A 19,088-nucleotide genomic window follows, 5' to 3' on the forward strand; every position below is an offset into this window, starting at 1 on the left:
TTAGTATGTTGTATTGAGTTGGTATTAGGTTGATATTGAGTTGGTATTGAGTTAGTAGAAGTTAAGTTATCTAATTACTTATCAGTTGTTATTTTATTATGTAGATATACGTTATTTGCCATCTAGTTACTAGTTATGATTATGTAGATATACGAGTCAAAACATAACATAGTCAACTACTAACACAACCCAATCTAATCTAAACCCAATCTAATCTAAATACTAAATCAAATAAAAACCAAAACCAAATCTTATCTTTGAACAATAAATTGGCTAGTTGTAAATTTTTTATGGAAGAATTAGCACCATTAGTTAAGATACGGCCTATTTACGATGGAGTGGGTTTAGCAGTTACTGATAAGCTTATCTTTAGTTCTTTTGATTGTGAAATGATTATTACTGATAAGAAAAATCAAATAATCATTGAAGAAGTACTTTTATCTAGTGCAATTGAAGGTTTAGTTGTTGTGCCAGCCCGTAATACAGTAGTGATAGCTACAACCGGTGGAATACTTTATCAATATTTCTTATCTGAAAAAAGATTAGAATATTTGTTAAAAGGTTCTTGGGTGGTTAAACAAATAATTTTGATTGAAGATAAGATAGTTTTAGGTACAGCAGATGGTTTAGTTATTTTGATTGATTTAGAGTCTAAAGGTATTTTACTTAAGAGAGCAGTTGATAGTTCTGTTTCAGCTTTAAGTCCTTTTACTTGGAGTAGTAAGAAGAGAACTTATGGATCAAGTCGGTTGAGTTTAGCTGTTGGTACTATCTTAGGTAATTTAACAATTTTTGATATGCAAACTGGTCAGACTCAATACGAAGTAAGTAGTGCTCATAGTATGAGTATTACTTGGATCGATGGGTTTAAAGATCTTATCTTTACAAGTAGTTCTGATGGTACTTTGATAAGACATAAGATAGGAGAAGTACCTAAAGTACGTGAATTAGGCTATAATATACGTGATGCTTTACTGATTAATGAAGAGATAGTAGTAGTAGGAGATGGAAGTACTTTAGAGTACTTAGATCTAGATTTAGAGGGAAGGAGAAGAGTAGAGGTTGAAGGAGTAGGAGGAGTAGTGGTTGGTCTGGGGTTAGTCTTGGGTGGTGAAGGAGAAGAGTTAGTTCTACGTACGGAAGAGAATGATATTGTTGTTGGAGTTAGTTTAGTAGTGAATGGAGTTAGTTTAGTATTGGGTGGTGATAAGATTGAGTTGAGTAGAGATAAGAATGGAGTGAGTGATAAGATTGAGGTGAGTGATAAGATTGGAGTAGGTAAGTTTAAGGTGGAGTTGAGTTTGGTGGGGGATAATGATGAAATAACGGATATTTTGGTTTTGGATGAGTTGGTTGTTTTGGCTACTAATAGTTGTTGGTTAAGAGTTTTATCTAAGCAAAATTATTTAGATATGACGAAAAGTTTTGATTTTACTGATGGTATCTCTAAAAAAATTATAATGAGTTGTGCGGCTGAATTTATACGTACACCTAATAAGGAGTGTTCTTTGTGCTTATTTTCTTATGGTGATTTTGTTTTTGCTGGTAGTAAAGATGGTTATATTAATGTATTTACTGGTGGTAAGAGTAACAAACTTGTTTGGCAATCTAATCTTACTCAAAATTTAACTAGTTCAAAAGCAGTAACGGCTTTATCTATGCATAAAGATGTTTTACTAGCTGGATTTGAAGATGGACTAGTTAAAGGTTGGCAGTTAGTTAGTAGTACTGGTTCTACTCCATCTCAGTTTATTCATTTGTTTTCTAGTGCCCCTGCTCTATCTGAGATAACAGGTTTAGTTGTTTTACATAAGTCTATCTTAGTTAGTTCAAAACAAAAAGATCTTTGTTGCTTATCTTTAACTGGTGCTATTAAACCTAGCTTATCAGGACATAAAAAAGGTCTTTGGTCTTTAGATAGTAATAATGATATCTTACTTAGTGCTTCGGCTGATAAGACTGTTCGTTTATGGAAAGATAGTAGTTGCACTAAAATCTACCAACATAATACTTCAGTTATCAAAGCTATCTTAACTAGTCGAGTTATTACAGCTACTGCTGATGGAGTAGTAAGAGTCTGGGATAGTAGTAAAGAGAAGGAGTTAGCAGCCTTACGGATTGCTGAGTCAAAACACGATCGGATTTGGAGTATTAAAGAGATGGAGGGAGATAAGTACTTGGCTAGTGCTGGGGGTACACTTTATCTCATTCAGGATAATACTTTAGCTATGGAAAAGATGAAAGAACAAAAACAAAGAGAGGCTTATCTTATCAAAGAACAAGCTAAAAGTTTAATGCAAAAACATTTTTATTTAGAAGCTGCTATCAAATATTTTGAAATTGATGATAAAAAAGGGTTAAAATCAGCAATCAAAAATATTGATAAAAAAACAGATTTATCTCCTCTTATCTCTGCTATGGCTACTAATCAAAAACAAGCTTTAAACTATCTTATGCAATGGGCACGTACTCCGCAACTCTACTCGACTGCCAGCCGCCTCCTACAAGTCATTCTTATCCAGCGCTGGTCTATTCTACCCCAGCAAGCCCAAGAACTAGCTGTTATCTTAGCCAGAACAGCCGAGATAATCAATGAGGCCTATTAAATTGGAGTTAGATTTAGTTATATATTATGTTATGTGTTATGTTGTGTTTAGATAAGATAAGATACCAACTAGATAGGTACATAAATACCTTATCTCTATCTTATCTCAATCTTATCTTATCTCAACTTGTTTTATCTTATCTTATCTCAACTTAACTTATATCAACTCAACCACACCCCATCTTAACTTATCTTATCTCTATCCAACCCAATTCAACCACACCCCATCTTAACTCAATATCAACTTATCTAAACAAAAACAAAACATACTTAGATAAGATAAAAAGACTAAATCAATTGCCTATTTATTAAAATGAGATACCAATAAGATACTAATAAGATACCAATAAGATACTAATAAGATACTAAAGAGATACTAATAAGATATAACTTAAGTTAATCTTCAAATTTAATGGACTTAACTGAAGTATCTATTTGACCCAAACGATGTCCTCCTCTTTTCATCTTCCTTTTCTCTCGGTTGAAGTCTTTGCCTTTGTGCTTCTTTAATCTAATGGCTGATCGACGAGAGTGTGGTAATAGATTGTCTGGTTCACTTCGCATAAGAAAATTTGCTAGGCTGGATTGGCTTGGCATTGATAACAAAACATATCAACCGATGGTAAGATATACTTACAAATTGGACATAGAATAAATTGAGTAGGTAGTTGGTTGTAGCAGTGAGAACAGGCTGGGTAGACTTTCATTCTTTTAACCTCTAAGATTTTGATTGTGAAGAGAGATAGCCAGATAGTATCTCTTCTGGCTATTACTTTAGATCTAGTTAAGCATAAAGGACAAAAGATCTGCTCTCCTTTCATAGATACTTCTTGCTTGGAATCTCTATTAACTCTACATAAGAGTCCCATATCTACATAACAAATAAGCCAAAATAGATATAAGTTTGTATTGAGTTGGGTTGAGGTGGGTTGGAGTGGGTTTATGTGAAGATTGAATTGAGTTGAGCTGTGCCAAGTTAATATGAAAGTAGAATGGCAATTAGAGACTGTTTCTACCGTAGAGATTTATTTTGGGATACAATCGATATCAAAGTAGATACTAAGACAATATAGTTGTCTGTTTTAAGTTGAGAATACATCTTATTGGGTTAGGGTGCTTAACTCTGGTGGTGGTAGCGACTGGTGTAGATCTTGCTTTGAGATGGTTTAGTCTCGTGATGGTGGGGGTGGTAGTTTTTCTAACAGATTGTTGGCTTCTTTTTCTAGATTCGTTATAGTTGTTAGTTTTTCCTGGCATTGCTGTTCTAATTCAGTTATTTGCTGGCGTATCTCTGGATCTTGTGGTAGTTCTTTCTGCTGGACTTTTAGGGCTTCTAGGTCTTCTAGGCAGAGGTTTATGGATTGTTTGTTTCCTTGTAGCCTCATTAGTATGTTGTAGTTTACTTGGTACTGTAGTGGCCAGTCTTTTGGTTCGATTAGCTCCTCGTCCAACTGTTGATACTGGTGTTTTAGGGCTTCGGGGTCTTTTGGATTTTGTTGTTCTTGCTCTACTTTTGGTTCTAGTTCGACTAGTAAAGCTTCGTAGTTCTTTAATTCTTGGGGCGTTAATTGGCTGTTTAGTGTTTGGCTTATATCGTTTACTTGGCCTGAGAGGGCGGGTTTTCCTAGTGATTGCCATAAGTCTTGGCTTTCTTCTTTTAGCTTGTTGAGTCTGTCTAGCTTTTCCTGGCATTGTTGTCGTGCTTCTGCTACTTGCTTTCTAGCATCAGGGTGTAGTACTAGTTCTCGTTGACTTTCTATAGCTTTTATGGCTCTTAGCCAGCCATTTATTAGATTTTGGGTGATTTCTAGATCTTTTAGGTGGGTTGATAGTTGGGTTAGTATTGGGGTTGGGCTGGGTTTTAGTAATAGAGCTTGGGCCTCTGGAGTTTGTTGGGTCTTTTGTTTGATCTGGTCTAATTGGGTTTTGTGCTGTTCTAACTGGCGCTGGAGTGATGATTGATCTAGGTCTTTTATAATTTGTAGTTGTTTCTGGAGTCTGATAGTGGAATCGCTGGCGGCTTGGGATTGGCTGGGGCTTTTTTGTTGGCTTGTGTCCATTTCGGATGTGCGTTGATTAGATCGCATTCGGTGAGCAAGAACTACTATGAGAACTACCATTATTACTGCTGGACCAGCCAGAACACCAAGTAGTATTGTAAGAGGCACACTAATCTCAAAATACGAAGCAATGGGTTGGATGACCCTTTCTACTATAGCTTTTGATACAGCAGGCATAGATTCTACGTCATCTTTAACAAGTTCTGACTGATTAGCAAGAGTCATACAAATTGATAGAAAGGAGCAAGATTTATATTCCACTAGTTGAGACATGATTGGTAGAGTAAGTTAAGAATAAATAGATAGCATTCATTGATCAATACCAATTTGCTTAAAGAATGTCTGATTATGTAGTACTTTTATTAGATAAAGTGTAATGAAGAGTAAAAAAGATGACGTCATATCAAAATATAAACCTAGAAAACAAAAATACTTAACGAATCAAAACTAGACAACCCAATCTAACATCAATAAATATCTAGCAAGTAATTTGATTGATCATTTAATTAATCAGATGAACATTACCAAATACTGTTTATAAGTTGTGTGTAAATTCAGGCGAAAAAGAAACTTAAGTATTCAACACTAAATAGTATTACACCTATTTGATATCTAAAATAAATTCAACTTATATCTAATCCAATAACTAACTATCCAATCCAACCCAATAACTTAATACTTTCATCACTAAATCCAATCCAATCCACTCACTACCAACTCAACCCAACACAACTCAACTCAACCCAACCCAACTCAACCAAATCTAAACTTAATCTAAACTCAATCCAATCCAATAGTTAATGCCAAACACATCCAAAGTTTTTTATGGATCGGCGTATACATAGTAAATTAGTCCATTGTAAGTCTAATGGAGTACTCTCTGGAATACACTTAGGAGTGGGAGGAATTGCCTGGCTTATTTCTGGCTTGATTGTTGCGAATTATAAGATATGGTGCTCAGATATGTACTGGGGAGTGGTTTTGGTTATTAAAGATCAGATAGAAGAGGATCTTTCTGGCTTATCTTTGTTGGTATTTTTGGGAATTAATGTTTTACGATGGCTAGCTGTTTGTTTGGTACCGGCCAATCTATCTTATCGCTCTTTTTTAGGACTAGTAGGACTAGGGGTGACTTTAGAGACTTTGTTATGTTTCTATCGAACTACTGGGTTTATAGGACTTGTTTTGCGATACTTGAGTGTTACTCAGCTTATGAAAGGTATTTCTTACTTATTGGTGCGACAGGAAGAGTTAGACCAGAGTTTAGAACGGACTGAGATAGAGGGACTTAAATGTAAAACACAATTATGGAAGTTTATTCTCTATCCGACTTTTTGTTATCAAGAAAGTTATCCTTATGCCGCTAAGATTTCTAAACTTCATGTGGTGATTTATGGGCTGATGTTGATGCCTTTAAGTGTTTTGTCTTATGTAGCTTTGGTAATTAGAGGAGGTATTGCTTATGCTGAGTTTTATCTCTTTCCTCGGCTATTTACTTATGTGAACGTAGTAATGTGGGTTAATATTGGCTGGCTGGCTGCTTTCTTGCTAGTATTTGTGGCTCTTTTTGGGTTACAGGGAGAACTGACTGGATTTGCTGATAAGGAATTCTTTGGAAGTTGGTGGGACTGTAGTACAGTAGAGTACTGGCGAGCTTGGAACTTCATGGTGCATAACTGGGTGAAGAGACATGTGCATCGGCCCTTTTTGAAACGGAATATTAGTTTGCGGATGAGTAAGATAATAGTGTTTTTAGTCAGTGGGATAGTACATGAGTATATTTTTGATGATTGCTTGGGATGCCGTGGATTGGGGTTGTTTACAATGCTTATTCAAATTCCTCTGGGCAGTGCTTCTTCTTTAGCACAGCGGACTTTAGGCTTGAATGAGAACTTGTTCACTATCATTGCTTTAAATTTGATTGGAGCCCCCATTATGTCGATGTTAGTTCGATGGAAATAAGATGGGTTTGAGTTGAGTTGAGTTGGGTTGGTATTAGGTTGTGTTGAGTTGGTATTAGGTTGTGTTGAGTTAGGTTGAGTTTGTGTTGGGTGAGTTGAGTCGAGTTAGTTTGGAATGTGGTCGTTAGAGATGGGCTTTGGTGTTAGTGAATATGATATAAATTGGTATATGTGTTTGATTTGATGTTTTGCTTATTGGGTTAGTATTGAGTTAGTCTGTGTAAACCAAAATGTGCTTTATTGTGACAGGTATTAGGGGTAGGAATAGTTGGAGTAAGTTAATGATTTGGTGGATATATTAGTAGATACTTACTTGGCGGGGAAATTGGTAAAGCGATTGAACTCGGCTCGATCGCCTAGGACTTTGAGTGTACAGAGTTTCTTGATGAAAGCTTCAAGCGGTTTTTGAGCGGTTAGGGTGCGATACATTCGGGCTCGCTCTATCTTGCGCTGGGCCTTGAGAATCTCGCCTAGTAAGCGGATTTTGCTAACGAAGAAGGACTGAGTTTCGGTCGTAAGGTAGACGGTGCTCTTAGGTGGACATTTTTGTTCGTCAAGCCACTGGATAATGGCTTTCTCGGCTCGGAGACTCTCTTTGACGGCAGAAGAGAGGTCGTTAAATAGAATGCCGGAACTGTCTTGGCCAACTTGTAAAATGACCTTATCAGTAAAAAACGAATGATTAGGCGAAGCCATTTCAGACGGAGCTTGGACTAGTTCGTTGCTGTAAAAGGATACAAGCACAACCGGCCTGATATTGGACCGTTTTTCATTAGTATTTGCCCCGGCAAAGATACTTTCACTACTAAAGTCTTTGCGGATGCTAATTCCAGAGATAAGGTTTTCAAGGTAGGTTTGCTTAGCATTGGTCGGGGTAGTCGTCTCCTCCTCCATGGAACGGATTTCCGAGGGCCTCCACTTCATAACGATCAGTAGGGGAAGCCTTATGTAAAAGGTAGGGTTTGTTTGTATACACTACGGTTGCCAACGTAAGTCTAAATTCTAAATACGAAAAGCAACTCTATTAGTTTGAATTGAGTTAGTTTAGACTGGACTGAGTTTGTTTAATCAAAAAATTGCCCAATAAGGAAATAGTTAAGAAAAAGCTATCCAAAAACAGAAACTAATCCGATTTAATACTAAATTACTCAATCTGGTAAACCATCAACTGAATATAATGAAAGATTCACCAAACTCAACACAACACAACACAACACAACACAACTCCACCCAACTCATTCGATAACGAAGCCTTGTTTTCTTAGCTCACCTTTGATTTCTTTGAGCAGTTTGGGGTTGTGTTGAGTTAGATGCGCAAATAAATAGTCAAAGTATTCTCGGCGCCGAGTTACAGAGAGATTTGGAATCCAGCAAGTAAACCCACAAATAATCTTCCCAGAACTATCAAAAAACATCTTATCAATAATATCTTCAACTTGGTCTTTGGACAGATCTTGATACGTCTTAAGAATATGGAACAAAAAGAATGATACGTCCTCCTCTAAATTCACTAGATACTCCACATATTGAGCATAGATCTGCTCAACACTCGTCTGTTGCAAGATCTTAGTTTGCACGCTTTTCGAATCAGTATCCATAAGAATGACTTGCCAAAACTGATCGCCTAAACGCTGTAAACGAAGTTGCACTAAATAATCAAACTCCACCAAAGATAGGGAAGATAGCTGTCGCATACAATAGTAAATAACATTAACACAGACATCAGTGAGAGGTCCATTAAAAGACAAAATCCGCCATAAATCATAACGAAGAAACCAAGTATAGTTCGTGCTAGAATAGTTCAGTAAACTATTACGCCGCTTCTTCTCAGACTTAGTAGTCGGTGGATTAGATAGAGATACAAGATTGGCCGAAAAGCCCGAGTTAGGATAAACAACTAGTTGATTAGTCTTACGAGCATAGGCCTGGTAAGCACTTTCCAAAATATAAGGCGGATAGATATGACATTGGGCCCGAAGAGCACTAAGTGCCTTCCTCATCAGTAAAAAGGTCGGTTTAGGGTTAGGAATCTCCTTAAACTGTTTGTAGTCCTTCTTCTTCAATGGAAGTTCTAAAGACAAGAGCACAGATAAACCTTCATTCAGTACCGATCCTAGTAACTCAACACTTTCCAGCTGCTGACTATTGTACATACCAAGAATGAATAGATTAGCGACTTTCTTGCACAGCTCATAACTTAGTACTAAAGAACTCTTCTTCTCGTACTTAGAAGAGACTATTTGGGCATGTAAGTGTTTAATGTACTCAGCTATAATGCGACAGTCAAACGGCCTAATTGCCAAAGCAGCTTCATACTCCTTCTTATAAAGGAAGACAGCTAGAATACGTGTATACAGCGGATTGTGACAATTAAGAAGAGATAAGTACATTCTTTGGGGAGTTTTCAAGTACTTTTTGATCAGTTCTGAAGCTCGAATAAATTGACTTTCCGATAAGTTTATCTTCTTCTTATCAAAGTTATAGATCGTATTTGGCACCATTAAATGTCGCGGCCTGATAAAATGGGCAAAGAAAGATAAGTGCGTATCTTTAGGAGAAATAGCTAATAAATTCACTGCATTGTTATAAGTAAACATCTCCCTAACCGGAGCAGCAATTCCTAGAAAGAAAAACAACTTATCAGCCACACTTATCAAAGGATTATCTAACAATCCAGATAAGAAAAATGATTGTGCAACTGAAGAGCACTGACAAAATATCTCTTTACACCGCGCAATTGAAATGTTCTTAATCACAGCAATACAAAGTAAAGCTATATTGGCATCTGCTTCTGCCATAGCCTTCTCTAAGACCCGGAAGTAAAGCGAGTTAGGCTGAATATCAAAGAACGGGTTGCGCAGAATCAGCTCAAAAATATGTCCACCAGATACTTCCGCCACCAAGTACCCTCGTAAAAGTCCATCTAAAGCCATCTGTTCAGTACTGTGCGGCCGATTCGGAGGAGGCACTCGGACCTTATGCAAAATCTCAGCAGTAGTTCGTCCTGATTGCCAAGCCCACATAGAAAGCTTCCTTACCACACGATCAAGACAATCATTGATTTCCAAGTGCGAGTATTCATTGCACCCACCCAATACTTTACTCAGCCATAAGTGCCGATAAACAAACTCAACAATCCGACTAGTCAGCATATTCGGAGCAACATAATCTAAAATAACCAAGTAAGCCATATAAAACGAGTACTCCTCGGCCAAGTAGAAAAGATCCCCTTGCCAAATACTTGAAAACCGATCCAGTACTTTCACAGCACATTCCATAGTCGGCAGAGTAACTTTATCTAAACCCGCGTCTAAACCGCCTGAACTATCATAATTTACTTGTTTTGAATTATGGTAAGCTGATGGGGATAGTTCACTGCGCGTATCAGTAACAATTCTTATCTTAGGCTCAGAATAGTTCATGGGCAACTTTTCCTGCTTGGCCCATCCCACTACCGTTGCTGTCCAGGCCGGCTCGCTTCTTTCCCGACCTACTAGACTCACAGCCGCCACCCGCCCAATCTTCTTAGCTCTAATCCATTGGAAAAGCTCCCAGAAGACTACGTACAAATCATCCTCTAATCTCTCTACTTTAACATCCTCTTCCGGTTCTTCTAAGACCAAACCGTGTCCTGCTCTTAATTGGGCTCGTTTTCTAAGCAAGAGTAGTTGTGGTTCATTCTGCAGTATCTGATTGATCAAAAAGATAGCAGGTAAACTCTGCTGAGTCTGTTCTAAGTACTCCAAACGTGCCTCCTGTAACTCATTTTCATCAACCATCTCTAATATCTCAGCACACGTACTGTAGTCCTCGCGCTGCAAAGCAATTCTAATGGCATTAGATAAGGCTAAATTATGGACCTGATCGCTAATAAGAGTCGTTTCCAGCTCAGCTTGTTGAGCTATTTCAATTAAACCTTCAATAGATTCGGTCATTAAGGCCCTCCAATACCCCCCCCTTAGAGCCTCTTCTGGGCCCTCATTTACGTTAGAATTTGCCGTAGTAAACTTCATTTTTCGCGGAATTGACAAATTTTTAATGGAATCGTTTAAAGAGGTGGCTACAATTGGCCTTTTAGATAGCACTTTTGTATTAATTGATAGATCAGAAGTAGAAGTACGGCAAATTGAAGACTGTAGTGTTCTAAAAAGCCTTCCAAGAGGTGTAGGAGAGTACAAAACTCTAGATAATCAGCTAATTAGACTTAACAATGGCGAAATGATCGATGAGTTTAACCAAGTTACTATTGCTACATTTGATAAAAGTTGGGAAGTTTACTGGTACAATCAAGAAGTTTATCAGTATCGAATCCGTAATGGTCAATTAGAGATAAGAAAGATAAGCAAACAAACAAAAACGAACAAAAAGATAAGCATTGAGTTGTGTAAGAAGAGTAGTGATAGTGAGTATCTTCTTAATAAGTCTTTTTACTTCTATAAGAATCTTTGCTACTACTATCGTGATAACAATCTTTACTATCAAAGTTTAGATAAGGCCGGAGAAGAGTTAGTTCTACGTCTCCCTAACTTAAAGGTCACTGCCCTGTCTCATACGGAGAGTAGTCCAATTATTGCTCTGAGTGATGGCACACTTTTAGTGGTTAATCTGCTAACCAAGACAATTAAGCCATGTAAGTGGCATTCAAAACCCGTATCGCAAATAGTACCAGTTAGTGGTGAACTGATTGTATCTTTAGCGGTTAATGGTACTTTTTTACTAACTGATTGTGATTCTTTAGCTAATACTTTCTTATGTACAACTAATCAGCCAGTTTTAGAATTCAAAGTCAGTTCTTTAGGATATCTTATCTACACTACACCCGTATCTATTGTTATTTTTGATATTGCCGCTAAAACTGCTCGTCAAACCATCTACCTACTCACCAGAGCAACTAAAGTCGTACCAGTCGAACATACAGTCGCCGAAGAACCAACTCAGTACGTACCTTCTCTTTCCGGAACAGAAACCAATGCCAGCCCAATCATAACCTGTCCTAGCCAAGATAAAATCCTTATTCCAGGCCATATCTATGTTTTGCACAACCTTTTAGTCTTCCACTCACCTACACTCGGCATCTACCGTGTCCATACCGAAATAGCTACTATCAAAGACCTACTGCTCAGCCACGACCACTTACTAGTAGTAGTCAGTGCCGAAGAAGAGAAGATTGCTCGACAAGATAATCCCAAACGTACTTCTTCTTACTCTCCATCCTCACTATCTAATCTTTACAAACTCATTCGTCTAGAGAAGAACTATCTAGCACTGATTGCTAAAGAAGAACTCAATGAACTTCAAAACCAACAATTACAAGATTTATCTACTAATCTTAATAGAACTATTATTACTACTACTTCTCAAACCACTCCAAATCAAGCCAAAACCTTTACTTACAACTATCCTTTAGCCGCATATTATGGCGAATAACAGAGATAGAGATAAGTAGCGAAAATAAATTCTTAGTATGGAGTGTAAGTGGAATAGTTGTGGTGAAACATTTTGCGATCAAAAGGAGTTTGCTATGCATGTTAATAGTCATGTTCAAGATTCGAATACTAAGACTTGTCAATGGAAAGATTGCACGCGAATGGTTGAAAAGAAGATCAGTCGTTGCACTTTATTGACACACATTCGTATTCATACTCGTGAAAAGCCATTCAAATGCAACTTGTGCAACAAGGAGTACAGTCGGTCGGATGCATTGAGTAAACATACTAAGACGCACGAACAGTTAGCAGCTACTGAGAGTGTTTATATAAAGAAGATGTCTTATCTACTGCAGCTACAGCAGGAGAGAGAGGTTGAGTTGCAAGATATGCAGCAGCAGTACAAACGATTGATTGTGGAGAATGATATTCTTTTGCGATATATCTGTGATAGTTTGTGTAGGCAATAAATGAGTTACGTTAAGTTAGGTTGGTATTGGGTTGGGTTATGTTGGTGTTGGTGTTGGGTTTGGTGGTGTAATGTAGCGTAGCACTCAATCCTAATTCAATACCAACATAATACGTATTCTATTAAAGATAGTACTTGAGATAAGTGTTGAGGCTGTTTAGTATTGGGTTAGTAAGGGTGAGTTGAAATAAGATGACGTCATATTGGGTTGGTGTTAGATTGGTATTGATATTAGTTTGGTACTACTAAGTAGTGTAGTAGTGAGTAGTGTAGTAGTGAGTAGTAATCATATTGGTATTAAGATGGTATTAGGTAGTAGTTGTATTACGACATTAGAGTTAGATTATGTAAGGATGTGTGTAGTAGACTAAACTATGCTGTCTTATAATATACTGTCCTAATCTTAAACCAATTTAATCCTAACTCAACCTAATATTAAACTAACTCAATCCAAACTTAACACCAACTCAACTCAACTCAACTCAACACCAACTAAACCCAACTTAATGCTAAGCTAAAACATCAAAATTGTCCTTGTGGTATAAGAGGTTTAGATGGGTGTATGAAATGGGTGAATCACTTTCTAATCAAGAATAAAGATGGCTGGATGTAGTTAGGTCCAAGAACTAGTTGTTAATTGCTAAAATACTAATCTGGGGTTAGTAGTTGGATTGGTAATGGGCAGAAATTAAGTGCTTACTTGGAATAATGATGGGGGTGAGTAGGGAGTGGGTTGGTATTAAGGAAGAGGTTAGTATATAGGAAGAAACATGATATATACTATATCATCTGGCAAAATATTTATGACTATACAAGCACTGCCTAGTGAAGTGATAGCTAAAATTGCGGCTGGGGAGGTAGTTTTGTCCCCGGCAGCTGGTATTAAAGAGTTGATTGAGAATAGTTTAGATGCGAAAGCGAGTTTTATTCGGATTAGTTTAACTGACAAATTAGTGGATAAGATTGAAATTGAAGATAATGGCACGGGTATTGCACTAGCTGATGCTCCTTTGCTATGTCGGCGCCATGCAACAAGTAAGTTGAGTTCATACAAGGACTTAGAAAGTGTTGGAACTTTGGGGTTTAGAGGAGAAGCCTTGGCTTCTATCTCTTCCTTAGCACAAGTTAGTGTCCAAACTTCAGTAGGAGTTGGTTTAGGTCATTTGTTGGTTTATGATAATACTCGTTTAGTAAGTCAAAAAGAAGTATCTTGCTTACCAGGCACTAAACTAATGATAACTGACCTTTTCTTTAATGACCCCATTAAGAGAGACCAGTTTGCCTACAATAAGCAAGAAATCAAAAAGATCTACTCTTTAGTTATGAGATATTCTATTTGTTATCAACAAGTTGTTTTTGAAATTGAACTAGGTCTTAACCGGCAGCGGTATAATCAGCCACTTCCTACTACCAAGATAGCTGCTATTGCCCAAGTCTTTTCTTACAAGCTAAAGAACGGTCTAATTCCCTTTGAAACAACTCAGGCTGAAATTAGAATCATTGGGGCATTTACGCATGCTAATTTTGTGCTTAACTCACTAGTATTTATCCTCTTTGTTAATCAACGACTAGTTGAACTACCCAAACTCAAACGAGCACTAGTAAGTCTCTACAAAGAAGTACTAGTTAAAGGTCATCCTTTTGTCTATATTGAAATAGACGTACCCCCGGCTCAAATAGATGTCAACGTTCATCCTTCTAAAACCGAAGTTCATCTAAGCCAAGAAGACAGTTTAATCGATACAATTCTGGTTCAAATCAAAAACACCCTTCAAAACCAAAAGTTGACAGGCCAGTCCAAATCAACTTCAATTCAGTCGGAAAAAGAGAATATAACCCCCTCCAAATCTCAATCCAAACATCTAATGTCCTCCCAATTACTTAACTCTAATTCTTCCATTCAATCTCCTAATTCCAATTCCAAATCCACCCCATCCCAACTCAATCCTACCACCACTCAACTCACTCCAAACCCATCACAACATGACAGTCGCCCTCTACCATCAACTCCCTCCAAAAAGATAAGAACGGACAGCCAAATTCTCCCCCTCAATCTCTTCCTCTCCCCCAAAAGACCTAAACTTCCATCCACACCCCAACCCACCGCTACTCCATCCACTCCCACACCAACTCACAGCAATACCAATCCAATCCACAGCAATACTAATCCAATTCACAGCAATACTAATCCAATCCAGACCACAACTATCTTTACTGTTGACTCACACCCCATGATCCCATTATCCTCACCCGGCCAATATCCACCGGCAACCCTTCAGCCTCTACAAACTACTCAACTACCCTCTACTTCCCAAATTTCCTGCTCTTCCTCCACCTGTACTCCCGCCACCCATTCTCTCAAAGGCGCTCTTCTAGTCGGTCCTATCTCGTCCGAATGGATGCTCTTCCAAAAAGAAGCTAATCTCCTTGCATTCAACATCTACACCGCCACTCTTTCCTACCTCATGATCAATCTCCCCAACTCCTCCAATGTTATTCCTCTCTCCCTACCCATTCCCGCCACCCTTATCCCCATCCTAACCCAACCCGAGAATACAGATCTCCTCTTCAAGAATAAGATTACTCTTCAAAACCACTTTATTACTACTTTACCATTCCCACCCACCAATCCATCCAATACTACCCCTGATCTAGCCACTCTCTTCTCCCCTACCGACTTTCTCCCTTTCCTCCAAGCCCTCCCTACTCCCCTTCTTACCTCCCATCTCACCAACCCTTTCTTCCTCATTTGTTCAGCCCTAACCACCTACCTCATCCAAACCCATCCCACCCATCTCTTCCGCATTCTACAACAATCACCACCCACTCCCATCCCCACCATCTGCATCTCTTCCGTCCCCACTCTCTACCAATTATTCAACAGATAAGTTCACACTAACCCAATTCAATACCACACTATCATACTATACCACCACCATACCAACTCAACTTAACTCACCTCAACTCAATCCATCCCAATCCAATACAACTCACCTCAACCCAACTCAATTCAACTCAATCCAATACAATATTAAATGCAAACTAGACTAATCCAATACAATCCAATACTAACCCAATACAATACAATCCTAAACCGATTTCAATTTAATCATCTCCCGTTTAATTCTAACTCCACTTAACCCCAACCCAAGCCAACACACACCAATCCAAGCCAAACCAATCTAATACTCATCTAAAACTTAATCCAATACCAATCTAATCCAATAAACGAGCTAGTTAATGAACCAATTAGCAATTCCGGCCTATTTATTTTTCGGATTTCCACTCTGTAATGAAAAGCGTATTTGAACATGGCAAACACCTTCGTGCTAACTACTACCGTGAACATAAACGTAGTTTAGAAGCAAAAGAGGCCTTTTTTGCCGAACAAGCTCGAATTCTGCTAAGTTTCACTAAAGACTTTACTGAGGTTATGAATATCAAAAGTTCGCCAACCCAAATCACTTGGTTTGCCGATGGAGAGCTTAATGCCTGTTATAATGCAGTTGATCGTCATGCCGAAGTAACTCCAGATAAAATAGCAATTATTCATGAAACTGACGATGAAAAGACCGAAAAACTAACCTACGCCGATTTAAAAACAGCCGTTATTAGATTTGCTAACTATCTAGTCCAAAGTGGAGTTAAACAAGGTGAAACTGTTTGTCTTTACATGCCTATGGAGCCTAAGGCTTTGATTGCTTCTTTAGCTTGTGCTCGTTTAGGAGTAGCCCATACAGTAGTTTTTGGCGGGTTTAGTTCGGATAGTTTAGCTTTACGTATTGAAGACTCAGATGCAACTTGGCTAGTTACGGCTGATAAGACACAGCGTGGGGGTCGGACTATTGAGTACTTGCCCAATGTAGTGGCTGCAGTTACAACTGTTCTGAGTGAGAAGAGTCCTTCCTTACGTGGTGTACTTCTTTGTGACCAGTCAGTTAGTACAAGAGATAGTACTGTTGTTCAGGAATTAAGAGATAAGATTAAGGTTGATTTATTATCTGAACTAGATATGGAGTCCCCAGAACTGAACAGGGATAGACCTTGTGTTAGTGTTCCAGCCGAATCAGTTCTATTCCATCTTTATACAAGTGGGAGTACGGGCCGGCCTAAAGGTTTATCCCATAGTACAGCTGGGTATCTTTTGTATGCAGCTTTAACTACCTTAGTATGTTTTGACGTACAAGAGAACGATGTGTTCTTCTGTACGGCTGAGTTGGGTTGGATTACTGGACACTCTTATGTTCTTTATGGCCCTTTGGTCTTAGGAGCAACTACAGTAGTGTTCAGTGGTATTCCGACCTTCCCTGATCCTTTGCGACTCTTCCGGTCCGTAGCTAGACATCGAGCTACCCATCTTTATACGGCCCCAACGGTCGTAAGACTTCTCCAGAAGAGTTTACCGACGTACTTAGTGCGGCCCATGGACTTAAGTGAATCAACTGATGATTTAACTCCGGCAGTTGATCACGTTCCAGACTCACCGGCTAGTACTCGGTCTATTTTCTCACACGGAATCACGGGTGTCTTCTGTTCAGAACGGTACACCAAGGAGTATCCCGCTGATTCACTTTTGCGTCAAATTGATCTATCTTCTTTACGAGTGCTTGGTTCAGTAGGCGAACCGATTAACAAAGGAGCTTATGTTTGGTTTAGTATGTTCTTTGGTAATGGCCAGTTGCCCTTAATTGATACGTACTGGCAAACTGAAGCGGGTGGAGTTATGTTATCTCCATTAATTGATGTGACTCTACCTAAACCAGAAAGTGCTTCTTTCCCTTTCTTTGGGATGCAGCCCTTGATTATCAAGAAGAACCAAGATAAGTTAGAAGAAGAGCCCGGAGTAGGTGTGAATGGCCTACTAGTCTTTAAAGGATTCTGGCCGGGTATTGCTCGAACTATTGTTAAGAACCATGAGCGGTATGAAAGTGCTTACTTCCCCTATCCAGGTCACTTCTATACGGGTGATGAAGCATGTCGTGATGAAGATGGCTACTTTTGGATTCGAGGCCGAGTTGATGACGTCATCAATGTTTCTGGACACCGATTAAGTACGGCAGAAATTGAAAGTGCAGTTTGTTCGGTTCCAGGTATTGCTGAAGCAGCAGCTTTAGGCCAAGAAGATGAAGTAACTGGGCAGAGTGTGTGCATCTTTGTGGTCAAAACCACGGAGAAAGATGACCAAGCCCTAGCCGTCGAGATAAAACAAGCTCTCCGGAAGAAGATTGGAGCAGTAGTAGCTCCTAAACGAATCATTACGTGCCCAGAACTTCCTAAAACCAGTACGGGCAAAATGATGCGCCGAGTGCTGCGCAGCCTATTGGAAGGCAAAGAAGTCGGTGATATTAGTACTTGCATCAATCCCGATGCCATCTCTATCGCCCGCTCCAATCTCTGCCCCTAAAACCACCCGGCAATAAATCGTTCTTAACGTAAACTTACTTACTATTTACTTGCTACTTACTATTTACTTGTTATCTTACTACTTACTACTTGTTATCTTACTAGTTACTTGTTATCTTACTTGCTACTTACTACCTAATACCTACTTTACTACTTACTACTTACTTGCCATTTACTATTTACTACTTGTTATCTTACTATAACTCAACTCAATACTAATCTAAGCTGTTTTTCTTTCATCGCATGGAAGCTCGGGTTAGTACATACAAACCAGACCATGGTCCAGAGGAGTTGTTTAGTGACGACTTGGAGAAGTACTGGCATACGGATGGAAATCTTCCCCACCACATAGAAATTGAGTTTGAAGAGATTAAGCATCTTTTAGAGATAAGACTAACTCTTGGTCATGCTCAAGATAAGAGTTACATTCCTAAAGAGATAGATATTCGTTGTGGTAAGACTAAAGACTCCATTGTTTCAGTTAAGAAAGCATTAATTAGTGATAAGCTATCTATTGCTAATATCACAGTTAATCAAGATTGTTGTATTCTACAAATGGTAATTCTTTCTAATCACCAAGAAGGCCGAGACTCGCGTATTCGAGGTCTTTCCCTTTTCTTTGCCGAATAGTCCAAGAACACATCACCAATCAGTGTAAAAGACCCATTGAAGAACCAGTTAGCTAATTACCTTCAATAAAGACTATATCATTGTTATAATAGTATACTATAAGTTAAGTTGTGTTCAGATTGTGTATTGAGTTGTGTATTGAGTTGTGTTAAGTTGATTTGTGGTTTACCTACCTATATATACTAACCTAATACCAACTTAACTTAACACCAACTGAATCTAACTAGAGAATATCATTAAATAGTTGTTGATTTATTGTCATATTATGAGTCCATACTCGATATTCCTTACTTTAAGACACTTTCCAGCCTAATACTACCTTTATTACACCTTAATTACACTATAAATTGATATTTTGATTTAGGGTGAAATTTGAACAGGGGGGTCAAAAATAAAAAGACAAATTTCAGGCTCAGGAATTTTGATTTTTTCCTTTTTAGATCGCAATTTTACTCCCAAAACGGAGATTTCCCTTATAAGGAAAATTTCCAAAGTATAAATACAGAGAGAATTTGAGGTCCGTGGCACTGCGAG

General features: G+C 38.4%; 12 protein-coding genes across 12 annotated transcripts; 7 read left to right on the top strand and 5 right to left on the bottom strand.

Annotated features, from left to right (window-relative positions):
* Positions 1–290: 290 nt before the first annotated feature.
* Positions 291–2,606, top strand: NEHOM01_0549 (U3 small nucleolar RNA-associated protein 13; the record flags this gene model as incomplete). The annotated part of the gene is made up of 1 exon (XM_051489427.1): positions 291–2,606. The coding sequence occupies one exon, from the start codon at positions 291–293 to the stop codon at positions 2,604–2,606; it is 2,316 nt and encodes a 771-aa protein (XP_051345387.1).
* A 395-nt stretch (positions 2,607–3,001) lies between these two features.
* Positions 3,002–3,202, bottom strand: NEHOM01_0440 (uncharacterized protein; the record flags this gene model as incomplete). The annotated part of the gene is made up of 1 exon (XM_051489318.1): positions 3,002–3,202. The coding sequence occupies one exon, from the start codon at positions 3,200–3,202 to the stop codon at positions 3,002–3,004; it is 201 nt and encodes a 66-aa protein (XP_051345278.1).
* Positions 3,181–3,474, bottom strand: NEHOM01_0441 (uncharacterized protein; the record flags this gene model as incomplete). Its single annotated transcript, XM_051489319.1, has 1 exon — positions 3,181–3,474. One exon carries the CDS (start codon positions 3,472–3,474, stop codon positions 3,181–3,183), a length of 294 nt encoding a protein of 97 aa, XP_051345279.1.
* A 297-nt stretch (positions 3,475–3,771) lies between these two features.
* NEHOM01_0550 (uncharacterized protein) lies at positions 3,772–4,890 on the bottom strand (the record flags this gene model as incomplete). Its single annotated transcript, XM_051489428.1, has 1 exon — positions 3,772–4,890. The coding sequence occupies one exon, from the start codon at positions 4,888–4,890 to the stop codon at positions 3,772–3,774; it is 1,119 nt and encodes a 372-aa protein (XP_051345388.1).
* Positions 4,891–5,490: 600 nt separating this feature from the next.
* NEHOM01_0551 (diacylglycerol O-acyltransferase 1) lies at positions 5,491–6,627 on the top strand (the record flags this gene model as incomplete). The annotated part of the gene is made up of 1 exon (XM_051489429.1): positions 5,491–6,627. One exon carries the CDS (start codon positions 5,491–5,493, stop codon positions 6,625–6,627), a length of 1,137 nt encoding a protein of 378 aa, XP_051345389.1.
* A 308-nt stretch (positions 6,628–6,935) lies between these two features.
* On the bottom strand, positions 6,936–7,520 carry NEHOM01_0552 (uncharacterized protein; the record flags this gene model as incomplete). Its single annotated transcript, XM_051489430.1, has 1 exon — positions 6,936–7,520. The coding sequence occupies one exon, from the start codon at positions 7,518–7,520 to the stop codon at positions 6,936–6,938; it is 585 nt and encodes a 194-aa protein (XP_051345390.1).
* Positions 7,521–7,861: 341 nt separating this feature from the next.
* On the bottom strand, positions 7,862–10,639 carry NEHOM01_0553 (uncharacterized protein; the record flags this gene model as incomplete). Its single annotated transcript, XM_051489431.1, has 1 exon — positions 7,862–10,639. One exon carries the CDS (start codon positions 10,637–10,639, stop codon positions 7,862–7,864), a length of 2,778 nt encoding a protein of 925 aa, XP_051345391.1.
* A 25-nt stretch (positions 10,640–10,664) lies between these two features.
* NEHOM01_0554 (uncharacterized protein) lies at positions 10,665–12,053 on the top strand (the record flags this gene model as incomplete). Its single annotated transcript, XM_051489432.1, has 1 exon — positions 10,665–12,053. One exon carries the CDS (start codon positions 10,665–10,667, stop codon positions 12,051–12,053), a length of 1,389 nt encoding a protein of 462 aa, XP_051345392.1.
* Positions 12,054–12,090: 37 nt separating this feature from the next.
* On the top strand, positions 12,091–12,522 carry NEHOM01_0555 (uncharacterized protein; the record flags this gene model as incomplete). Its single annotated transcript, XM_051489433.1, has 1 exon — positions 12,091–12,522. One exon carries the CDS (start codon positions 12,091–12,093, stop codon positions 12,520–12,522), a length of 432 nt encoding a protein of 143 aa, XP_051345393.1.
* Positions 12,523–13,324: 802 nt separating this feature from the next.
* On the top strand, positions 13,325–15,409 carry NEHOM01_0556 (DNA mismatch repair protein MLH1; the record flags this gene model as incomplete). The annotated part of the gene is made up of 1 exon (XM_051489434.1): positions 13,325–15,409. One exon carries the CDS (start codon positions 13,325–13,327, stop codon positions 15,407–15,409), a length of 2,085 nt encoding a protein of 694 aa, XP_051345394.1.
* Positions 15,410–15,813: 404 nt separating this feature from the next.
* Positions 15,814–17,925, top strand: NEHOM01_0557 (acetyl-CoA synthetase; the record flags this gene model as incomplete). Its single annotated transcript, XM_051489435.1, has 1 exon — positions 15,814–17,925. The coding sequence occupies one exon, from the start codon at positions 15,814–15,816 to the stop codon at positions 17,923–17,925; it is 2,112 nt and encodes a 703-aa protein (XP_051345395.1).
* A 242-nt stretch (positions 17,926–18,167) lies between these two features.
* NEHOM01_0558 (anaphase-promoting complex subunit 10) lies at positions 18,168–18,554 on the top strand (the record flags this gene model as incomplete). The annotated part of the gene is made up of 1 exon (XM_051489436.1): positions 18,168–18,554. The coding sequence occupies one exon, from the start codon at positions 18,168–18,170 to the stop codon at positions 18,552–18,554; it is 387 nt and encodes a 128-aa protein (XP_051345396.1).
* Between the last annotated feature and the right edge of the window lie 534 nt (positions 18,555–19,088).

The sequence above is a fragment of the Nematocida homosporus genome (assembly GCF_024244095.1).
Source record: "Nematocida homosporus strain JUm1504 chromosome Unknown 4509, whole genome shotgun sequence".
NCBI lineage: Eukaryota > Fungi > Microsporidia > Nematocida > Nematocida homosporus.